Source organism: Oncorhynchus gorbuscha, linkage group LG19, assembly GCF_021184085.1.
Source record: "Oncorhynchus gorbuscha isolate QuinsamMale2020 ecotype Even-year linkage group LG19, OgorEven_v1.0, whole genome shotgun sequence".
Classification (NCBI taxonomy): domain Eukaryota; kingdom Metazoa; phylum Chordata; class Actinopteri; order Salmoniformes; family Salmonidae; genus Oncorhynchus; species Oncorhynchus gorbuscha.
In genome coordinates this window covers 60,120,591-60,141,925 of record NC_060191.1, presented here as the reverse complement: position 1 = coordinate 60,141,925, position 21,335 = coordinate 60,120,591, and the positions used below count along the sequence as shown (strand labels likewise).

The window sequence follows — 21,335 nt, the reverse complement described above, 5'->3', positions numbered from 1 at the left end:
ACTCTCACACATCCATTATGGTTGTCATACAGAAGCCCTGTCCGTGGAATCTTGACAAACACCCTTGAAGAGGACGAGGTGTGTTCCTTACAAATGGAAAACATGTGGGGGTCAGGCACCCCATTTATCAGGGAGAGAGAGAGAGGAGATGAGGAGTGTTTGATTTGTAGAATTGTGTATTGTGCCAACATGTATCAAAGGTTCTCTACATCTTTCATTCAAATAATAAGTATCAATCCATCTTAGTTTCTACATAGAGTAGAGGCCTAGTTGATCTTCGATATACAGTCTTCATAACCATTTTATAAATTAAAGACCCCATCCAATTTAAGTCCATTCATCATTTAAACTAATAAGGACTATACATTCCTACATTCCACACACGTACCACAAAAATGTAGATAGCCTGCACCAATTATATAGGTAACAAAACATGGGAAGTAATCTACATAAATTACACACATAATTCAATTTATATTCGGTAGTAATCAATTTGAACACTGGAACCTTCATTTATTACTGTGCCAAAGCGCAAGGATATTATGCAAGTGTTGATGGGCTAAAGCACGGGAAGATTTAGAGGCAATGATGAAGAGACTGGAAGCAAAAGTATATTTGCCCTACTGCAACAGACAAATACTGAATATTGTCTAAAAATATTTTGTATTTGGAAAAGTTTTTCATGAAAAAAAGCAGGCCCGACTGAGGTGAAGTTAGTGCCTCTACAATGACTGGTAAGAAATGACGAGACTACAATACATTTTTTTTGATAGACGAAATCTCCCCTCCTTATGACTCAGCCTATTCATTGTCATTTATATCAATTGAACACATTTCAGTAGATTAAACTGAACAAAATAAATGTCTCATAAATTGACAACAAGTATTTTAAATGTTCATCAATAATATCAAACATTTCAAAGGTTTCCCTTTCCCACCATGTGATCTGTGTAAATGTTATTTTTGCATACTGTCTAACCATGCCATCCTCTCCAGACATTCATCCTTCACGTCCATATTGTCACACTCTCTAAAGTGACCCTGAAGCACTGGTGTGTGTGTGTGTGTGTGTGTGTGTGTGTGTGTGTGTGTGTGTGTGTGTGTGTGTGTGTGTGTGTGTGTGTGTGTGTGTGTGTGTGTGTGTGTGTGTGTGTGTGTGTGTGTGTGTGTGTGTGTGTGTGTGTGTGTGTGTGTGTGTGTGTGTGTGTGTGTGTGTGCGTGTGTGTGTGTGCGCGTGTGCGTACGTGTCTGTGTGTGTGTGTGTGTGTGTGAGGGGGGGGGTCTGACTTTGAGCAGCTGAAATCTCATTTTCTGCTTGTTAGGACAGCCCTTAATGTTTAGGTAAAGGGACGACAAGCCTCATGCCTGTATAATTGGCCATAATTGTCTTTTCAGTTTTAATTTGTCTCATCTTCTCCTCAATCATTTGTCCTCCTCCGTGTCCGTCCTCTGTCCTTTTCAAGTCCTTTCACTCCACCTCACACCCACCTCCACCCCTCCCCACCTCCTGACATAGATAAAGAGTATGAACTGTGTGTGTGTGTGTGTGTGTGTGTGTGTGTGTGTGTGTGTGTGTGTGTGTGTGTGTGTGTGTGTGTGTGTGTGTGTGTGTGTGTGTGTGTGTGTGTGTGTGTGTGTGTGTGTGTGTGTGTGTGTGTGTGTGTGTGTGTGTGTGTGTGTGTGTGTGTGTGTGTGTGTGTGTGTGTGTGTGTGTGCGTGTGTGTAGCTCTGTTTGACTCACCTGTGAAGAGAGGCCATTGCTGATGGCAGGGTTCATGGGAGGGCCTCCTGACGTGACGAAGCTGTCGGAGTAGCCTGAGAAGCTGTGGCGTCCAGAGGCCAGGCAGTAGGCAGACCCCCCATCCTGTCCTCCCCCTCCTGAGCTCTGGTGGTGGCCTGAGGACGGGGGCAGGGGCTGGGGCCGGTGCAGCGTGCTGGCCTGCTCCGACACCACTAAGGGAAGGACAAATAGAAAAGAAGAACTTACCATTTACATATATTGTCTCTCAATTGACAGATTATTACAATGTAGTCAATATTTAACAGTACATGACTTTGCTAATCAAGCTCAAGGGTCTGAACTCTGAGAGCAATAGCTGTATATGTGAAACACACAGGGAGTTGTTTAGCCTGGGGCCTTGTTTACAGAGTGTCCCACCTTGTGATATGGATGTAGGGGGATACGGGCTCTCAGACAGCTGATAAGGTGAGAGACTGGACATGGCAGAGGGCGGGAAGCCCCCAGGGATCAGGTGATTGAAGGCCATGAGCTGACTAGCTCCAGCCTGCTTCCTCCACCGAGCTCTTCTGTTACTGAACCACACCTGGGGAAAGAGGAAAACATGACATGAGATCTTACATTGTCTTAAACATACATTCCCATAAATACAGTGCATTCAGAAAGTATTCAGACCCCTTTATATTTTCCACATTTTGTTAAATTACAGCCTTATTTCAAATTAATTAAATGGAAAAAAATCCTTAGCAATCGAGACAGAATACCTTATAATGACAAACCTAAAACAGGTTTTTAGAAATGTGTGCAAATGAATGAAATAAAAACAGAAATACCTTATTTACATAATATTCAGACCCTTTCTATGAGACTCGAAATTGAGCTCAGGTGCATCCTGTTTCCATTGATCATCCATGAGATGTTTCTACAACTTGATTGGAGTCCACCTGTGGTAAATTCAACTGATTGGACATGATTTGGAATGGCACACACCTGTCTATATAAGGTCCCACAGTTGACAATGCATGTCAGAGAAAAAAAAACAAGCCATAAGGTTGAAGGAATTGTCCGTATAGATCTGGGGAAGTGTACAAAAAACAGTACGAAAAAACTTCTGCAGCATTGAAGTTCCCCAAGAACACAAAGGCCTCTATCATTCTTAAATGGAAGAAGTTTGGAACCACCAAGACTCTTCCTAGAAGTGAGCGCCCAGCCAAACTGAGTAATCGGGGGAGAAGGGCCTTGGTCAGTGAGGTGACCAAGAACCCAATGGTCACTCTGACAGAGCTCAAGAGTTTCTCTGTGGAGATGGGAGAACCTTCCAAAAGGCACCTAAAGATGCTCAGACCATGAGAAACAAGATTCTATGGTCAGATGAACTCTTTGGCCTGATGGCCAAGCGTCATGTCTGGAGGAAACCTGGCACCATCCATACTGTGAAGCACGGTGGTGACAGCATCATGCTGTGGGATGGGAGGGACTGGGAGACTAGCCAGGATCGAGGGAAAGATGAACGGAGCAAAGTACAGAGATTCTTGATGAAAACCTGCTCCAGGGGGCTCAGGACCTCAGACTGGGGCAAAGGTTCACCTTCCAACAGGACAACAACCCTAAGCATACAGCCAAGACAAGGCAGGAGTGGCTTCGGGACAAGTCTCTGAATGTTCATGAGTGGCCCAGCCCGGACTTGAACTGGATCGAACATCTCTGGAAAGACCTGAAAATACCTGTGCAGCAATGCTTCCCATCCAACCTGACAGAGCTTGAGAGGATCTGCAGAGAAGAATGAGAGAAACTCCCCAAATAAAGACGTGTCAAGCTTGTAGTGTCATGCCCAAGAAGACTCAATGCTGTAATCGCAGCCAAGGGTGCTTCAACAAAGTACTGAGTAAACGGTCCGAATACTTATATAAATGTGATATTTCCCTGGGTTTTTAGTTGTAAATTAGCACAAAAACAAAAACAATGTTCTTGCTTTGTCATTATTGGGAATTGTGTATAGATTGATGAGATAAACATGTTTTTATACATTTTAGAATAAGGCTGCAATGTAACAAAAAAAGTCAAGGGGTTTGAATACTTCCGGGAAGGCACAGGTATTCATGGTTAATGACTGTAATTTGTGCATTATGTGTATATCTCTCTCTTTGAGTCAATATGTTTTTGTCTGACTGCATTTTTTTAAGTTTCTGATTTCCAGGTATTGTGTGTGGTGTTTGTGTGCGCGTGTCTAAACCCTGTGTGTTATTGTCTGAGTGTGTGTGTGTGTGTGCATCTAAACCCTGTGTGTTATTGTTTGAGTGTGTGCGTGCGTCTAAACCCTGTGTGTTATTGTCTGAGTGTGTGTGTGCGTCTAAACCCTGTGTGTTATTGTCTGAGTGTGTGTGTGTGCGTCTAAACCCTGTGTGTTATTGTCTGTGTGTGTTTGTGTGTCTAAACCGTGTGTGTTATTGTCTGAGTGTGTGTACGTCTAAACCCTGTGTGTTATTGACTGAGTGTGTCTAAACCCTGTGTGTTATTGTCTGAGTGTGTGTGTGTGTGTCTAAACCCTGTGTATTATTGTCTGAGTGTGTGTGTGTGTCTAAACCCTGTGTGTTATTGTCTGAGTGTGTGTGTGTGTGTGTCTGTGTCTAAACCCTGTGTATTATTGTCTGAGTGTGTGTGTGTGTCTAAACCCTGTGTGTTATTGTCTGAGTGTGTGTCGGGGTCATGTGTTCTCCAGACCTGCCCATGTGACTGCTGGCTGCAGCCAACAAGGCTTTCTCTATCTCCACATCTCATGCCTCACCACAGGAACATCATTTAAACATAGCAACACAACACAATTTACATGGTCCGCTCCCCCTTATAAATTCCTCTAACTATTTTTTTTAACCTTTATTTAACCAGGCAAGTCAGTTAAGAACCAATTTCAATTACAGCCTGGGAACAATGGGTTAACTGCCTGTTCAGGGGCAGAATGACAGATTTGTACCTCGTCAGCTCAGGGGTTTGAACTTGCAACCTTTTTGTTACTAGTCCAACGCTCTAACCACTAGGCTACCCTGCTACCCATAGCCATAAAGTTACCCAAAGCTTCAAATACTGTAGTTAATGAGAATAAGAAAATCGTATTTGAGGACTGTGCTTGCCTCAAAACTCATCTATTACAACTAACTCTCACAGTCTCACTTCAGAATTAAACGTTCAGTCTACAGTTGAAGTCGGAAGATTACATACACCTTAGCCAAATACATTTAAACTCAGTTTTCACCATTTGACATTTTATTTTATTTATTGACATTTAAACCAAGTAAATGTTCCCTGTATCAGGTCAGTTAGGATCACCACTTAATTTTAAGAACGTGAAATGTCAGAATAATAGTAGAGAGAATGATTAATTTCAGCTTTTATTTCTTTCATCACATTCCCAGTGGGTCAGAAGTTTACATACACTCAATTAGTATTTGGTAGCATTGCCTTTAAGTTGTTAATTGTTTAACTTGGGCCAAATACTTCAGGTAGCCTTCCACAAGCTTCCCACAATAAGTTGGGTGAATTTTGGCCCATTCCTCCTAACAGAGCTTGTGTAACTGAGTCAGGTTTGTAGGCCTCCTTGCTCGCACACGCTTTTTCAGTTCTGACCATACATTTTCTATAGGTATGAGGTCAGGGCTTTGTGTCAGGTGATAGTTGTGCAGAGGTGAGAATGGAGTCAGGCGCAGGACACAGAACTGAGTAAAAAATGACGAATTTTACTCTGGAAAAATAAATCCACGCAGGGATCATGAACCCTAACACAGAAGATCCCACCACAAACAGACCAAGCAGCGTGGCCAGGAGGAGCAGACATCATGGATATGGAAGGATATTTTGGACGGTAAAGGATCCTGGACGTGGGAAGAAATCATTTCCGGAAAGGATTGCCTTCCATGAGAGCAGACGGACGCAGCAGGGGAGCATCAACTACGACTCCGGGGTTCGTAACCAAGACACAAGCACAAGAGGCACACGGGGTGGTTGGCGGAGCCAGGTTTCAGGCCAGAGCCAACTCCCTGCACTCACTTTGAGGAGCGTGTGACCGTTCAGGTACCATGTTATGCGGTGATACGCACTGTGTCTCTAGTGCGCATTCACAGCCCGGTGCGCTCGGTGCCAGCTCTCCGCACTTGCCATGTGAAAATGAGCATCCAGCCAGGATGGGTTGTGCTGGCTCAGTGCTCCTGGTCTCCAATGCGCCTCCTTGAATCAGGATATCTTGTGCCGGTTCTACGCACTGTGTCGCCAGTGCGCCTTCACAGCCCAGTGCGTCATGTGTCAGCTCCCCGCACTTGCCCGGGCTAAAGTGAGCATCCAGCCAGGACGGGTTGTGCCAGCTCTACGCTCTAGACATCCAGTGCACCTCCACAGTCCAGTACGTCCTGTGCCTCCTCCCCGCACTCACCCGAGGTGCGTGTCATCAGCCCGGTGCCACCTGTACCGGTTCCACGCATCAGGCCTCCAGTGCACCTCCACAGTCCAGTACGTCCTGTGCCTCCTCCCCACACTCACCCTGAGGTGCGTGTCATCAGCCCGGTGCCACCTGTACCGGTCCCACGCATCAGGCCTCCAGGGCGCCTCCACAGTCCAGAGCTTCCGGCGACAGTTCCCAGTCCAGAGTTTCCGGCGACGTTTCAAAGTCCGGAACCTCCAACGATGGTCCTCAGTCCGGAACCTCCTGAGGCGGTCCACAGTCCGGAACCTCCTGAGACGGTCCACGGTCCGGAACCTTCTGCGATGGTCCACGGTCCGGAACCTTCTGCGATGGTCCACGATCCGGAACCTCCAGCTCCATGGCCGGAGCCTTCTCCTGCGCCGATGCCAAGTCTAAGCACGGCGTCCAGTCCAGCTCCAAGATGATGCCATCTATTTTGTAAAGTGCACCAGTCCCTCCCGCAGCAAAGCACCCCCACAACATGATGCTGCCACCCCCATGCTTCACGGTTGGGATGGTGTTCTTTGGCTTGCAAACCTCCCCTTTTTCCTCCAAACATAACAATGGTGATTGTGGCCAAACAGTTCTATTTTCAGACCAGAGGACATTTCTCCAAAAAGTACAATCTTTGTCTCCATGTGCAGTTGCAAACCATAGTCTGTATTTTTTTATGGCGGTTTTGGAGCAATAGCTTCTTCCTTGCTGAGCGGCCTTTCAGGTTATGTCGATATAGGACTCGTTTTACTGTGGATATGGATACTTTTATACCTGTTTCCTCCAGCATCTTCACAAGGTCCTTTGCTGCTGTTCTGGGATTGATTTGCACTTTTCGCACCAATCCAACAATTGTTTACAGACAGATTATTTCACTTATAATTCAATGTATCACAATTCCAGTGGGTCAGAAGTTTACGTACACTAAGTTGACTGTGCCTTTAAACAGCTTGGAAAATTCCAGAAAGTTATGTCATGGCTTTAGAAGCTTCTGATAGGCTAATTGACATAATTTGAGTCAATTGGAGGTGTACCTGTGGATGTATTTCAAGGCCTACCTTCAAACTCAGTGCCTCTTTGCTTGACATCATGGGGAAATCCAAAGAAATCAGCCAAGACCTCAGAATTCTTTTTTTAGACCTCCACAAGTCTGGTTCATCCTTGGGAGCAATTTCCAAATGCCTGAAGGTACCACGTTCATCTGTACAAACAATAGTACGCAAGTATAAACACCATGGGACCACACAGCCGTCATCCCGCTCAGGAATGAGATGTGTTCTGTCTCCTAGAGATGAACGTACTTTAGTGCGAAAGAACAGTTTTTGTAAGAGGACACAGTCTTGGAAATCCGTGTTTTTGTGCACCATGATGACGTTGCGCAACTGCTGAAATCTATTTCCTATTGAACATATTATTATGTTATTTCTTATTCGTTTTTGAAGTTACAAGCCTGAAACCTTGTACATAGACTTCTGACACCCTGTGGAAGCCATAGGAATTGCATCCAGGGAGCTATTTTACAACATGACCTTTCTCTTGTATTTCTAAGAGGATGGTCTCTCAAAAAACAAAAATTCTGGTTGTTTTTTCTTTGTATTTTCTCCTACCATATCTATTTTGTCATATTCTCCTATATTATTTTAACATTTCTACAAATTTCAAAATGTCTTTCCAATGGTACCAATTATATACATATACTGTCTTCAGGGCCTGAGCTACGGGCAGTTTATTTTGGGCACGCCATTCAGGCGGAAATTGAGAAAAAAAGGGGCATAGCCCACTTATGGAAAATCCCGCTATGCCCTCCGACAAACCATCAAACAGGCAAAGTGTCAATACAAGACAAAGATTGAATCCCACAACACCGGCTCTGACACTCGTTGGATGTGGCAGGGCTTGCAAACTATTATGGACTATAAAGAGAAGCACAACCGTGAGCTGCCCAGTGACACAAGCCTAGAAAATGAGCTAAATGACGTCTATGCTCGCTTTGAGGCATGCAACACTGACGCACTCCAATTTACATACTGCCTCAACAGATCCACAGATGATGCAATCTCTATTGCACTCCACACTGCTTTTTCCCACCTGGACAAAAGGAACACTTACATGAGAATGCTATTCATTGGCTACAGCTCAGCATTCAAAACCATAGTTCCCTCAAAGCTCATCACTAAGCTAAGGACCCTGGGACTAAACACCTCCCTCTGCAACTGGATCCTGGACATCCTGAAGGGCCACCCCCAGGTGGTAACACCTGGGGGTGGCCAACACATCTGCCACGCTGATCCTCAACACGAGGCCGCTCAGCGGTGCGTGCTCAGTCCCATCCTGAACTCCCTGTTCACCCATGACAGCATGGCCAAGCACAACCCCAACACCATCATTAAGTTTGCCGACAACACAACAGTGGTAGGCCTGATCACCAACAACAATGAGACAGCCTATAGGGAGGAGGTCAGAGACCTGGCAGTGTGGTGCCAGGATAACAACCTCTCCCTCAATGTGATCTTGACAAAGGAGATTATGTGGACTACATCAAAAAGGATGGCCGAGCACACTCCCATTCTCATCAACGGGGCTGTAGTGTAGCAGATTTAGAGCTTCAAGTTCCTTGGTGTCCACATCACCAATTAACTATTATGGTCCAAACACAGCTGCACCGTCGAGAGCCACCTGGTATGGCAACTCCTCAGCCTCCGACCTGCTAGGCACTACAGAGGCTAGTGCGTATGGCCCAGTACATAACTGATAACAAGCTACCTGCCATCCAGGACCTCTATACCAGGCAGTGTCAGAGGAAGGCCCTAAAAATTGCCAAAGTCTCCAACCACCCTAGTCATAGACTGTTCTCTCTGCTAACACAAGGCAAGGAGTACCGGAGTGCCAAGTCTAGGTCCAAAATGCTTCTTAATAGCTTCTACCCCCAAGCCATAAGACTCCTGAACAGCTAATCAAATGGCTACCCTGAGTATGTGCCAGCTACAACTCTGTTTATATGCATAGTCACTTTATCTCTACATACATATACATATTGCCTCAATTACCTCGAATAACCTGTACCCCCGTACATTGAACCTGTACCGGTACCCCCTGTAAATAGCCTCGCTACTGAAATCTTAAGGTTAGGCATTAACTCTGAATGGTTTTGGTCAGGGTTAAGGTGTGGGAAAGGCTTAAAACAAAAATCTCAAAGCAACTTTCTATCACTGTATTCAAACTTGCAACTTTTGGAATAAGAGGCAGATGCTTAAGTCCATCCGCCTCCCCGTCCACAACACCCTAGAAAACCCGAAACCTACTTGAACGTAACAGCGCTCACTGTTGTCCCTAGTGGCCGGGTCCACATCATCTCCCAGCATCTTCAGACATGGATGGACGTCAAATAGTGACTTGTATCACGTATGACCTGGCTTATCCATTCACAGGGACAGAGAGGATAAATGAACCCATCCATATCAATAAATTAACATTTAACTCAACAGGCCCCCTTCTCCTCTGAACAGTATGGGGGGGATGTGGTTGGCTGCAACTGCTGAGAGTCAGTGTTGTGTGACTGGTGGGACTCATGCTGATTCCACATGTAATAGCCCCATGCTGGGCCCAGTACAGCCTCCATACGGGAGCTGTTGTGGGGAATTTTCTGGGCCGTAGATCAGAGCTGGGCCTGCATATTGGACCCCTGGGAACACAGGATGAAGGGGCAGGCCAGAAATGTGTGTGTGTGTGTGTGTGTGTGTGTGTGTGTGTGTGTGTGTGTGTGTGTGTGTGTGTGTGTGTGTGTGTGTGTGTGTGTGTGTGTGTGTGTGTGTGTGTGTGTGTGTGTGTGTGTGTGTGTGTGTGTGTGTGTGTGTGTGTGTGATGTGTGATAAAGAGTGTGTGTGTGATGTATGTGTGTGTGGATGTGTGTGATGTGTGATAAAGAGTGTGTGTGTGATGTATGTGTTGTCTACCTGAACTCTGGCCTCTGTGAGTTTGGCCCTCTGAGCCAGCTCTTCCCTGGTGTAGATGTCAGGGTAGTGTGTTCGTTCAAAGGCTCTCTCCAGCTCATCCAGCTGTTCGGCAGTGAAGGTGGTTCTACTGCGGCGCTGCTTCCTCTTCAGAGGCAGGTCTGGTTCAGACTCCACGTCCGACCCCTCATCTGAGTGGCTCGCTACTCCAACAGACAAGAGATGCACAGTTAGGGCTCTCATGGTGTTAGTACAGTATCATTATCACAGTTAACAGTTACTGATGGTTTTTAGAACTAGATTCCATTAGTCAAGTCCATCGTTGTAATTAATATGTGTTCATAACTGACTGGACTGGTTTATAGAAAAGTAAAAAAAGTAAAAATAATCAGTCTTGAAAACACATTTTCAGTGTCTTATTCTCCTGATCAAATAGAATGCAGGGAGACCAATAGGGAGAGCCGTCTATAAAAAGAAGTGTCGTGATTCAGAGTGAGAGTGAAGAACAGAAGGATGAATCCCATCCATCCTCTTGAAGTGTGAACTTGTTTGCTTTCCTTTTTGCCACATGCTATCTGTTTACATAAACCTCTTCAGAGGGGCCACCACCACCCCTCCCAACGCTCCCCATCTCTCCCAATGTTCCCTCTTGTCTTGTGCACCAACAGACTTCCATTCATAGGGGAATTCTGTGTGCTTTTATAAATAATCCCACAGGACAAGGTTCCAGAGGCGAGGCGGCAGTGGGATTGAGAGGACTAAGCGCCACACAAAGGCCTAATTTTGATCCAGGGACCGTTTGTTTTTTAAGGGGAGAAAGGGGGGTCAGTGACAGCTAGAGAGAGTGTCGGGGGGAACCTGCATTGTCTACAGTTGCAGTTTTCCTGGAGCCCCAGTAACAGTTGGGGATGGAGAGAGGGACTGAGCAGCAGCCCCCCATACACCCCCCTCCACATCACTTGCAGGTTCATGCTGGTCTTGTTTGCTCAGAGAGAAACGCCGGCGCTTTAAAAGCTAATTCAGCAGAAGAGGTAGTGAATTGACGAGGCTCTCTAAAGCTACGGCCCAGTGGTAACACAGTGGTAACGCAGTGGTAACCTAGGGCAGGGCCAAGCCAGACAAACAGACAGACCCAAGAGCAGGGAGACCCAGACATCAGAGACTCTCCTCAGGCCAGTGTCTAACGCCCAGCTTTACTATGCCCCTCAGTGTCCTTGCGTCTGTCACTGTGCATAAGCATGCAAAGGCATGTACATTTGTACTAGAGCTGGGCGATATGGACAAAAATCCTTGCCTGAATTGGCCAAATTGAGGAAATATTGATAAATAGAAAGATACGTTTATAACATTAATGTGCACCACAGTTTTTTAAATTATCCTTCAAAGCCGTTTTCATACCACGATTTCAAATCATTTCTGAGTAACAATTAAGTACCTTACAGCAATTGTTTTAATTTAAAATGGTCAAAAATATACAAAAATTACTTCTTAAGCCTGTCTGGGAGTGGTCTAAGTTGGGAGGGGAAAACTGAAAACTAGCTGTTATTGGTAGACAGGTTTCAACTCTCGTTTTTATTGGTGATGTCACCAGACAGGCCAAAACTTCACCCCACCAAAACAGGCTGAAATTTCATGCAATCTTTTCTAACAGCTCCAACAGTAAAATTAATATTCCAACCTCATAGTGAGGAAATATATACAATGCCTTCGGAAAGTATTGAGACCCCTTGACATTTTCCAAATGTTGTTATGTTACAGCTGCAGTGCAGGGGCTCTCTCTCTCTCTCTCTCTCTCTCTCTCTCTCTCTCTCTCTCTCTCTCTCTCTCTCTCTCTCTGCTCCTCCTCCTCCTCCAGGTATGAATTGTTTTGCATAGTTTTCACTCAGTCATTCACACACACAGATTCATGCATCCATGCACTTTACATACACCTTACATTATGATACTTCCACACCTCATTCATTTTTCTTACTTTAAAGTTAATAGTTTGTTTACAATAAATAAAGTTTTTTTAATTGGCCTATACCTGTTGTTCGCGTCCCCTAATTTTTACCACAGGCTATGAGCCGGCCTGTGACACAGCCTTAATTCTAAAATGAATTGATTTTAAAAAATCCTCAGCAATCTACACACAATACCCCATAATGACAATCAATTGAATTTACCGCAGGTGGACTCCAATCAAGTTGTATAAACATCTCCAAGATGATCAATGGAAACAGGATGCACCTGAGTTCAATTTATAAAAAATTACATTTACATAAGATTTCAATTTTTGAGATTCAGTCTCAATTTTTGAGACTCGAAATTGAGCTCAAGTGCATCCTGTCTCCATTGATCATCCATGAGATGTTTCAACAACGTGATCGGAGTCCACCTGTGGTCAATTCAAATGATTAGACATGTTTTGGATAGGCACACACCTGTCTATATAAAGTCTCACAGTTGACAATGCATGTCAGAGCAACAACCAAGCCATGAGGTTGAAGGAAATGTATGTAGAGCGCCGAGACAGGATTATGTCAAGGCACAGATCTGGGGAAGGGTACCAAAACATGTCTGCAGCATTTAAGGTCCCCAAGAACACAGTGGCCTCCATCATTCTTAAACCACCAAAACTGTTCCTAGAGCTGGCCGCCCAACCAAACTGAGCAATCGGGGGAGAAGGGCCTTGGTCAGGGAGGTGACCAAGAACCTTATGGTCACTCTGACAGAGCTCTGGAATTCCCTAAGCACACAGTCAAGACAACGCAGGAGTGTGTTTGCGACAAGTCTCTGAATGTCCTTGAGCAGCCCAGTCAGAGCCCGAACTTGAACCCGATCAAACATCTCTGAAAATAGCTGTGCAGTAATGCTCCCCATCCAACCTGACAGAGCTTGAAATGATCTGCAGAAAAGAATGAGAGAAACTTCCCAAATACAGGTGTGCCAAGCTTGTAGCATCATACCTAAGAAGACTCAAGGCTGTAATTGCTGCCAAAGGTACTTCAACAAAATACTGAGTAAAGGGTCTGAATATATCCGGATTTTGTTGGTAGTGAATTTGCAACAATTCTAAAAACCTGTTTTTGCTTTGTCATTATGGGGTATTGTGTGTAGATTGATGAGGGGGGAAAAGCTATTTAATCCATTTTAGAATAAGGCTGTCACGTAACAAAATGTGGAAAAGGGGTCCAAGGGGTCTGAATACTTTCCTAATGCACTGTATGTCACGACTTCCGCCAAAGTCGGCTCCTCTCCTTGTTCGGGCGGCGTTCGGCGATCGACGTCACCGGCTTTCTAGCCATCGCCGCTCTGTTTTTCATATTTCCATTTGTTTTGTCTTGTTCCATACACACCTGGTTTGCATTCCCTAATCACACTGCATGTATTTAGTACTCTGTTCCCCTCCATGTCTTTGTGTGAAATTGTATTTATGTTATGTGGGTATTTTTACCACCTCATACTTTTGTCTATTTTTCCGTGTTTGGGCACATTAATGTACTTTTGTGCTTTCGTTGGACCGGAATAAAAAGTGTGCCTGTTCACTACACTCTGCTCTCCTGCACCTGACCTCACCTCCAGTACACACCCTTAACACTGTATATATAAACCACAGTAAAATCACGTTTTTGACTGCACTGGGCCTTAAACTACTACTACTAGTTTGATGGTTGTACCACCATCAATTGTCCTATTAACAAGCCCCCATATTAGCAAACTTATTTCATTACAAACTTCACATTTCTCTAGTATAGGCTACTTCTCACAATGAACGACATCAGCAAAATGCCTGCGATAAGTGATTGGTATGGTCGCTGTTGATAATTTTCAGTTCATCGTCTCAGCTCTGCTTTGTACACACACACACACACACACACACACACACACACACACACACACACACACACACACACACACACACACACACACACACACACACACACACACACACACACACACACACACACACACACACACACACACACACACACACACTCTCTCAGACAGACATTGAAGTGGTCAATGAGTGGAAGCTTCAGCTTGATTGAGATGGTGTGATATGAGACTTGACAGCTTTTGTATGTCCACTATTCAAGTTAAAGTAAGATCAGTTGTAATACTACTGTGTACTCTGTTCTGAAGTGTATGAGCTGGTTTCCTACCAGGCAGTTCTAGTAGGCCTTTAGCTACTACAGAACAGAAGTTAATTGAGGCTGGCTCGCCGACTTTGTGTTACACTTAATGAATTCCCTGGAGCGGAGGGGAAGTTTTTGTGCAACACTGTATTAGTTCCCCCTCAGAAGCAACAATAAAATACAAGAAAACCCAAATAGCTTGGGGCTCCTCATGTGAAACTGATCCACTCCCCCCTCAGTGCTTTCCATTCTCAACACCAATGGCAGTAGGATGCATTAAGAGCAAATTGGTAAAGAAATATTAAACAATGTGAGAGAGGGGGAGAGAGAAAGAGAAAGGGTAGGGGTTGGGAGAGATGTTGCCATTGGGTATTTGGGGAGATTATTCTATTTTTTTATCAGAATGCTACCACTTTTTATTTCTGTTTACATTCACAGATACAGGCCATTCATCTGCTCCCATCCACACTAAACAGAACCTAAATGTAAAATGGCTACCTGTTGCGGTTAAGACCATTATTACAATGAATCAAGCGAGAAACTACAAATTTACTACCTCCAACAGCCTAATTCATTTTTCACTCTGTGAGCTTCTAGTATAACAAATATTTTAATTGCTGACTTCATAACATCCTCAATCCACATACCTAACCAAACAACACATGCAAAGACATATTATTGAGAGGAGGAACCAAGGGGTGGGTGGATGTTTTTTTAGGTGGTGGTAGTGGCTGGTGGGGTAGGAATTTGGGGTGTGGAGGAGTTGGAGTGGGGGCATTATTTGAAACAGAATTGCTGGTGAAAAACAGAGAGGAGCCATTGTAGCTTCAGTTCCTGGAGGCTCATAGGGAATGCTTAGTTTCCCCACAGTTACCAGCATGCAACAGCGTTCCAAAGAATTTCACAGGGATTTAGAATCTGGGAATGCCGAGTTGTTATAAAAATCCTTAATTACTTTGGAATTACCTATCGGTTATGACCAGTCTGCTTTGGGGATCCTGGGGAACGTCTTTCAAACGAAGTGTCAGTATGGCATCTCTTGGAGGTTTGCAGTCCTGTCTTGATATACTCTCATGTGACAAGACTATTTATACTCTCCCGCATCTCTCTCTCTCCCCCATCTCTTTCTCTCCCCATCTCTTTCTCTCCCCCATCTCTTTCTCTCCCCAGCTCTCTCTCCCTATCTCTTTCTCTCCCCCATCTCTCTCTCTGCCTACTCTGTCTCTCTCTTTCTCTCCCCATCTCTTTCGCTCCCCCATCTCTCTCTCTCCCCATCTCTTTCTCTCCCCCATCTCTTTCCCTCCCCAGCTCTCTTTCTCCCCATCTCTTTCTCTCCCCCATCTCTTTCTCTCCCCAGCTCTCTCTCTCCCCATCTCTTTCTCTCCCTCATCTCTTTCTCTCCCCAGCTCTCTCTCTCCCCATCTCTTTCTCTCCCCCATCTCTTTCTCTCCCTCATCTCTTTCACTCCCCTATCTCTTTCTCTCTCCCATCTCTTTCTCTCCCCCCCTCTCTCTCTCTCCCATCTCTCTCTGCCTACTCTCTTTCTCTTTCTCTCCCCATCTCTCTCTCTGCCTACTCTGTCTCTCTCTTTCTCTCCCCCATCTCTTTCTCTCCCCCATCTCTCTCTGCCTACTCTGTCTCTCTCCTTGCTCCCATCTCTCTCTCTGCCTACTCTGTCTCTCTCTTTCTCTCCCCCATCTCTTTCTCTCCCCCATCTCTCTCTCTGCCTACTCTGTCTCTCTCCTTGCTCCCATCTCTCTCTCTGCCTACTCTGTCTCTCTCTTTCTCTCCCCCATCTCTTTCTCTCCCCATCTCTCTCTCTCTGCCTACTCTGTCTCTCTCTTTCACTCCCCCATCTCTTTCTCTCCCCATCTCTCTCTCTCTGCCTACTCTGTCTCTCTCTTTCACTCCCCCATCTCTTTCTGTCCCCACCTCTCTCTTAAGTGTACTCTGTCTCTCTGTTACCATCTCTCTCTCTGCCTACTTTGTCCCTCTATTTCTGTTACCATCTCTCCCTCTGCCTACTCTGTCTCTCTCTTTCTGTTCCCATCTCTCTCTCTGCCTACTTTGTCTCTCTCTTTCTGTTCCCATCTCTCTCTCTGCCTACTTTGTCCCTCTATTTCTGTTACCATCTCTCCCTCTGCCTACTCTGTCTCTCTCTTTCTGTTCCCATCTCTCTCTCTGCCTACTCTCTCTCTCTCTTTCTGTTACCATCTCTCTCTCTGCCTACTCTGTCTCTCTCTTTCTGTTACCATCTCTCTCTCTGCCTACTTTGACCCTCTCTTTCTTTACCTCTCTCTTGCCTACTTTGTTACCATCTCTATCTCTGCCTACTTCTCTTTCTGTTACCATCTATCTCTCTGCCTACTTTGACCCCTCTTTCTGTTACCATCTCTCTCTCTGCCTACTTTGACCCTCTCTTTCTCTTTACCATCTCTCTCTCTGCCTACTTTGTCCCTCTCTTTCTGTTACCATCTCTCTCTCTGCCTACTTTGACCCTCTCTTTCTTTACCATCTCTCTGCCTACTTTGTCCCTCTCTTTCTGTTACCATCTCTCTCTCTGCCTACTTTGACCCTCTCTTTCTTTACCATCTCTCTCTCTGCCTACTTTGTCTCTCTTTCTGTTACCATCTCTCTCTGCCTACTTTGAGTTGTCCTTCTTTCTGTTACCATCTCTCTCTCTGCCTACTTTGTCCCTCTCTTTCTGTTACCATCTCATCTCTCTCTGCCTACTTTTTCTGTTACCATCTCTTTCTGCCTTACCATCTCTCTCTCTCTTTCCCTCTTTCTTTCTTTGTTACCATCTCTCTCTCTGTGTCCCTCTTTCTGTTACCATCTCTCTCTCTCTCTCTTTCTGTTACTTTCTGTTCTCTCTCTCTGCCTACTTTGTCCCTCTCTTTCTGTTACCATCTCTCTCTCTGCCTGACCCTCTCTTTCTTTACCATCTCTCCTGTCTGCCTACTTTGTCCCTCTCTTTCTGTTACCATCTCTCTCTCTGCCTACTTTGACCCTCTCTTTCTTGTTACCATCTCTATCTCTGCCTACTTTGTCCCTCTCTTTCTGTTACCATCTCTCTCTGCCTACTTTGTCCCTTCTTTCTGTTACCATCTCTCTCTCTGCCTACTTTGTCCCTCTCTTTCTGTTACCATCTCTCTTACCATCTCTCTCTGCCTACTTTGTCCCTCTCTTTCTGTTACCATCTCTCTCTCTGCCTCTTTGTCCCTCTCTTTCTGTTACCATCTCTATCTCTGCCTAGTTGTCCCTTTTTTCTGTTTTCTCTCTCTGCCTCTTTTCTGTTGTCCCTTTGACCCTCTTCTTTCTGTTACCATCTCTCTCTCTGCCTACTTTGTCCCTCTCTTTCTGTTACCATCTCTCTCTCTCTGTTACCATCTCTCTCTCTGCCTACTTTGTCCCTCTCTTTCTGTTACCATCTCTCTCTCTGCCTACTTTGTCCCTCTCTTTCTCTTACCATCTCTCTCTCTGCCTACTTTGTCCCTCTCTTTCTGTTACCATCTCTCTCTCTGCCCTACCCTCTCTTTCTTTACCATCTCTCTCTCCCTCTCTTTCTGTTACCATCTCTCTGCCTACTTTGACCCTCTCTTTCTGTTAATCTCTGCCTAAGTAGTCTTTTTCTGCCTACTTTGTCCCTCTCTTTCTGTTACCATCATCTCTCTCTGCCTACTTTGTTACCATCTCTCTTTCTGACCCTCTCTTTCTTTACCATCTCTCTCTCTGCCCTACTTTGACCCTCTCTTTCTTTACCATCTCCCTGCCTACTTTGTTCTGTTACCATCTCTCTCTCTGCCTACTTTGACCATCTCTCTCTCTGCCTCTTTACCATCTTTCTCTCTCTGCCTACTTTGTCCCTCTCTTTCTTTACCATCTCTCTCTCTGCCTACTTTGTCCCTCTCTTTCTGTTACCATCTCTATCTCTGCCTAAGTTGTCCTTTTTTCTGTTACCATCTCTCTCTCTGCCTACTTTGTCCCTCTCTTTCTGTTACCATCTCTCTCTCTGCCTACTTTGTCCCTCTCTTTCTGTTACCATCTCTCTCTCTGCCTACTTTGACCCTCTCTTTCTTGACCATCTCTCTCTCTGCCTACTTTGTCCCTCTCTTTCTGTTACCATCTCTCTCTCTGCCTACTTTGTTACCATCTCTCTCTCTTCTTTACCACTTTGTCCCTCTCTTTCTGTTACCATCTCTCTGCTGCCTACTTTCTTTCTTTACCATCTCTCTCTCTACTTTTCTGTTACCATCTCTCTCTTGTCCCTCTCTTTCCTCTCTTTCTTACTTTGACCATCTCTCTCTCTGCCTACTTTGTCCCTCTCTTTCTGTTACCATCTCTCTCTCTGCCTACTTTGTCCCTTCTTTCTGTTACCATCTCTCTCTGCCTACTTTGTCCCCTCTACCATCTTCTCTGCCTACTTTGTCCCTTCTTTACCATCTCTACCTCTCTTTATCTCTGCCTAAGTTGTCCCTTTTTCTGTTACCATCTCTCTCTCTGCCTACTTTCTTTCCATCTCTCTCTTTCTGTTACCATCTCTCTCTCTGCCTACTTTGTCCCTCTCTTTCTTTACCATCTCTCTCTCTGCCTACTTTGTCCCTCTCTTTCTGTTACCATCTCTCTCTCTGCCTACTTTGACCCTCTCTATCTCTGCCTAAGTTGTCCCTTTTTTCTGTTACCATCTCTCTCTCTGCCTACTTTGACCCTCTCTTTCTTTACCATCTCTCTCTCTGCCTACTTTGTCCCTCTCTTTCTGTTACCATCTCTGCCTCTTTGCCTACTTTGACCATCTCTCTCTCTGCCCCTCTCTTTCTGTTACCATCTCTCTCTCTGCCTACTTTGTCCCTCTCTTTCTGTTACCATCTCTCTCTCTGCCTACTTTGTCCCTCTCTTTCTTTTACCATCTCTCTCTCTGCCTACTTTGACCCTCTTTCCTACTTTGACCCTCTCTTTCTTTACCATCTCTCTCTCTTACCATCTCTCTCTCTGCCTACTTTGTCCCTCTCTTTCTGTTACCATCTCTCTCTCTGCCTACTTTGACCTCTCTTTCTGTTACCATCTCTCTCTCTGCCTCTTTGACCCTCTCTTTCTGTTACCATCTCTCTCTCTGCCTACTTTGTCCCTCTCTTTCTGTTACCATCTCCTCTCTGCCTAAGTTGTCCCTTTTTCTGTTACCATCTCTCTCTCTGCCTACTTTGACCCTCTCTTTCTTTACCATCTCTCTCTCTGCCTACTTTGTCCCTCTCTTTCTGTTACCACCATCTCTCTGCTTTCTACTTTGACCCTCTCTTTCTTTACCATCTCTCTCTCTGCCTCTTTGTCCCTCTCTTTCTGTTACCATCTCTCTCTGCCTACTTTGACCCTCTCTTTCTGTTACCATCTCTCTCTCTGCCTCTTTGTCCCTTTTTCTGTTACCATCTCTCTCTGCCTACTTTGACCATCTCTCTCTTTCTGTTACCATCTCTATCTCTGCCTACTTTGACCCTCTCTTTCTTTACCATCTCTCTCTCTGCCTACTTTGTCCCTCTCTTTCTGTTACCATCTCTCTCTCTGCCTACTTTGATCTCTCTCTCTGCCCTTTCTCTCTTTCTTTACCATCTCTCTCTCTGCCTACTTTGTCCCTCTCTTTCTGTTACCATTACCATCTCTCTCTGCCTACTCTTGACCCTCTCTTTTCTCTTTACCATCTCTCTCTCTGCCTACTTTGTCCCTCTTTTCTGTTACCATCTCTCTCTCTGCCTACTTTGACCCTCTCTTTCTTTACCATCTCTCTCTCTGCCTACTTTGTCCCTCTCTTTTTTGTTACCATCTCTCTCTCTGCCTCTTTACCATCTACCATCTCTCTCTCTGCCTACTTTGACCCTCTCTTTTTTACCATCTCTCTCTCTGCCTCTTTCTGTTACCATCTCTCTCTCTGCCTCTTTCTCTTCTGTTACCATCTCTATCTCTGCCTACTTTGTCCCTTTTTCTGTTACCATCTCTCTCTCTGCCTACTTTGACCCTCTCTTTCTTTACCATCTCTGCCTACTTTGTCCCTCTCTTTCTGTTACCATCTCTCTCTCTGCCTACTTTGACCCTCTCTTTCTTTACCATCCATCTCTCTCTCTCTGCCTACTTTGTCCCTCTCTTTCTGTTACCATCTCTCTCTCTGCCTACTTTTTTGTACCATCTCTCTCTTTGACCCTCTCTTTCTTTACCATCTCTCTCTCTGCCTACTTTGTCCCTCTTTCTGTTACCATCTCTCTCTCTGCCTACTTTACCCTCTCTGCCTAAGTTGTTTTCTGTTACCATCTCTCTCTCTGCCTACTTTGTCCCTCTCTTTCTGTTACCATCTCTCTGCCTACTTTTGTCTCTCTTTCTTTACCATCTCTCTCTCTGCCTACTTTGTCCCTCTCTTTCTGTTACCATCTCTCTCTCTGCCTACTTTCCCTCTCTTTCTTTACCATCTCTCTCTCTGCCTACTTTGTCCCTCTCTTTCTGTTACCATCTCTCTCTCTGCCTACTTTGACCTCTCTCTTTCTTTACCATCTCTCTCTCTGCCCTCTCTTTCTGTTACCATCTCTATCTCTGCCTAAGTTGTCCCTTTTTCTGTTACCATTTTTCTGTTACCTTTCTGTTACCATCTCTCTGCCTACTTTGACCCTCTCTTTCTGTTACCATCTCTCTCTCTGCCTACTTTGACCCTCTCTTTCTGTTACCATCTCTCTCTCTGCCTACTTTGTCCCTCTCTTTCTGTTACCATCTCTATCTCTGCCTAAGTTGTCCCTCTTTTTCTGTTACCATCTCTCTCTCTGCCTACTTTGACCCTCTCTTTCTGTTACCATCTCTCTCTCTCTCTGCCTTTACCATCTCTCTCTCTGCCTAGTTGTCCCTTTTTCTGTTACCATCTCTCTCTCTGCCTACTTTGACCCTCTCTTTCTTTACCATCTCTCTCTGCCTACTTTGTCCCTCTCTTTCTGTTACCATCTCTCTCTCTGCCTACTTTGACCCCTCTCTCTTCTTTGTTACCATCTCTCTCTCTGCCTACTTTGTCCCTCTCTTTCTGTTACCATCTCTCTGCCTACTTCTTTCTTTACCATCTC

The 21,335-nt window shown here is 45.1% G+C and overlaps 1 protein-coding gene across 2 annotated transcripts in view; it reads right to left on the bottom strand.

The window, feature by feature from the left end:
* Window positions 1-21,335, bottom strand: part of LOC124005440 (paired box protein Pax-3-like) — a 63,003-nt gene that overhangs the window by 5,518 nt on the left and 36,150 nt on the right. For both annotated transcript variants that reach the window (XM_046314708.1, XM_046314709.1), the window contains exons 5-7: window positions 10,136-10,335; window positions 2,159-2,324; window positions 1,742-1,953 (exon numbers count right to left, since the gene is read on the bottom strand). In XM_046314708.1, the coding sequence (XP_046170664.1) occupies window positions 1,742-1,953; window positions 2,159-2,324; window positions 10,136-10,335 (578 nt within the window). The remainder of the gene's footprint in view (window positions 1-1,741; window positions 1,954-2,158; window positions 2,325-10,135; window positions 10,336-21,335) is intronic.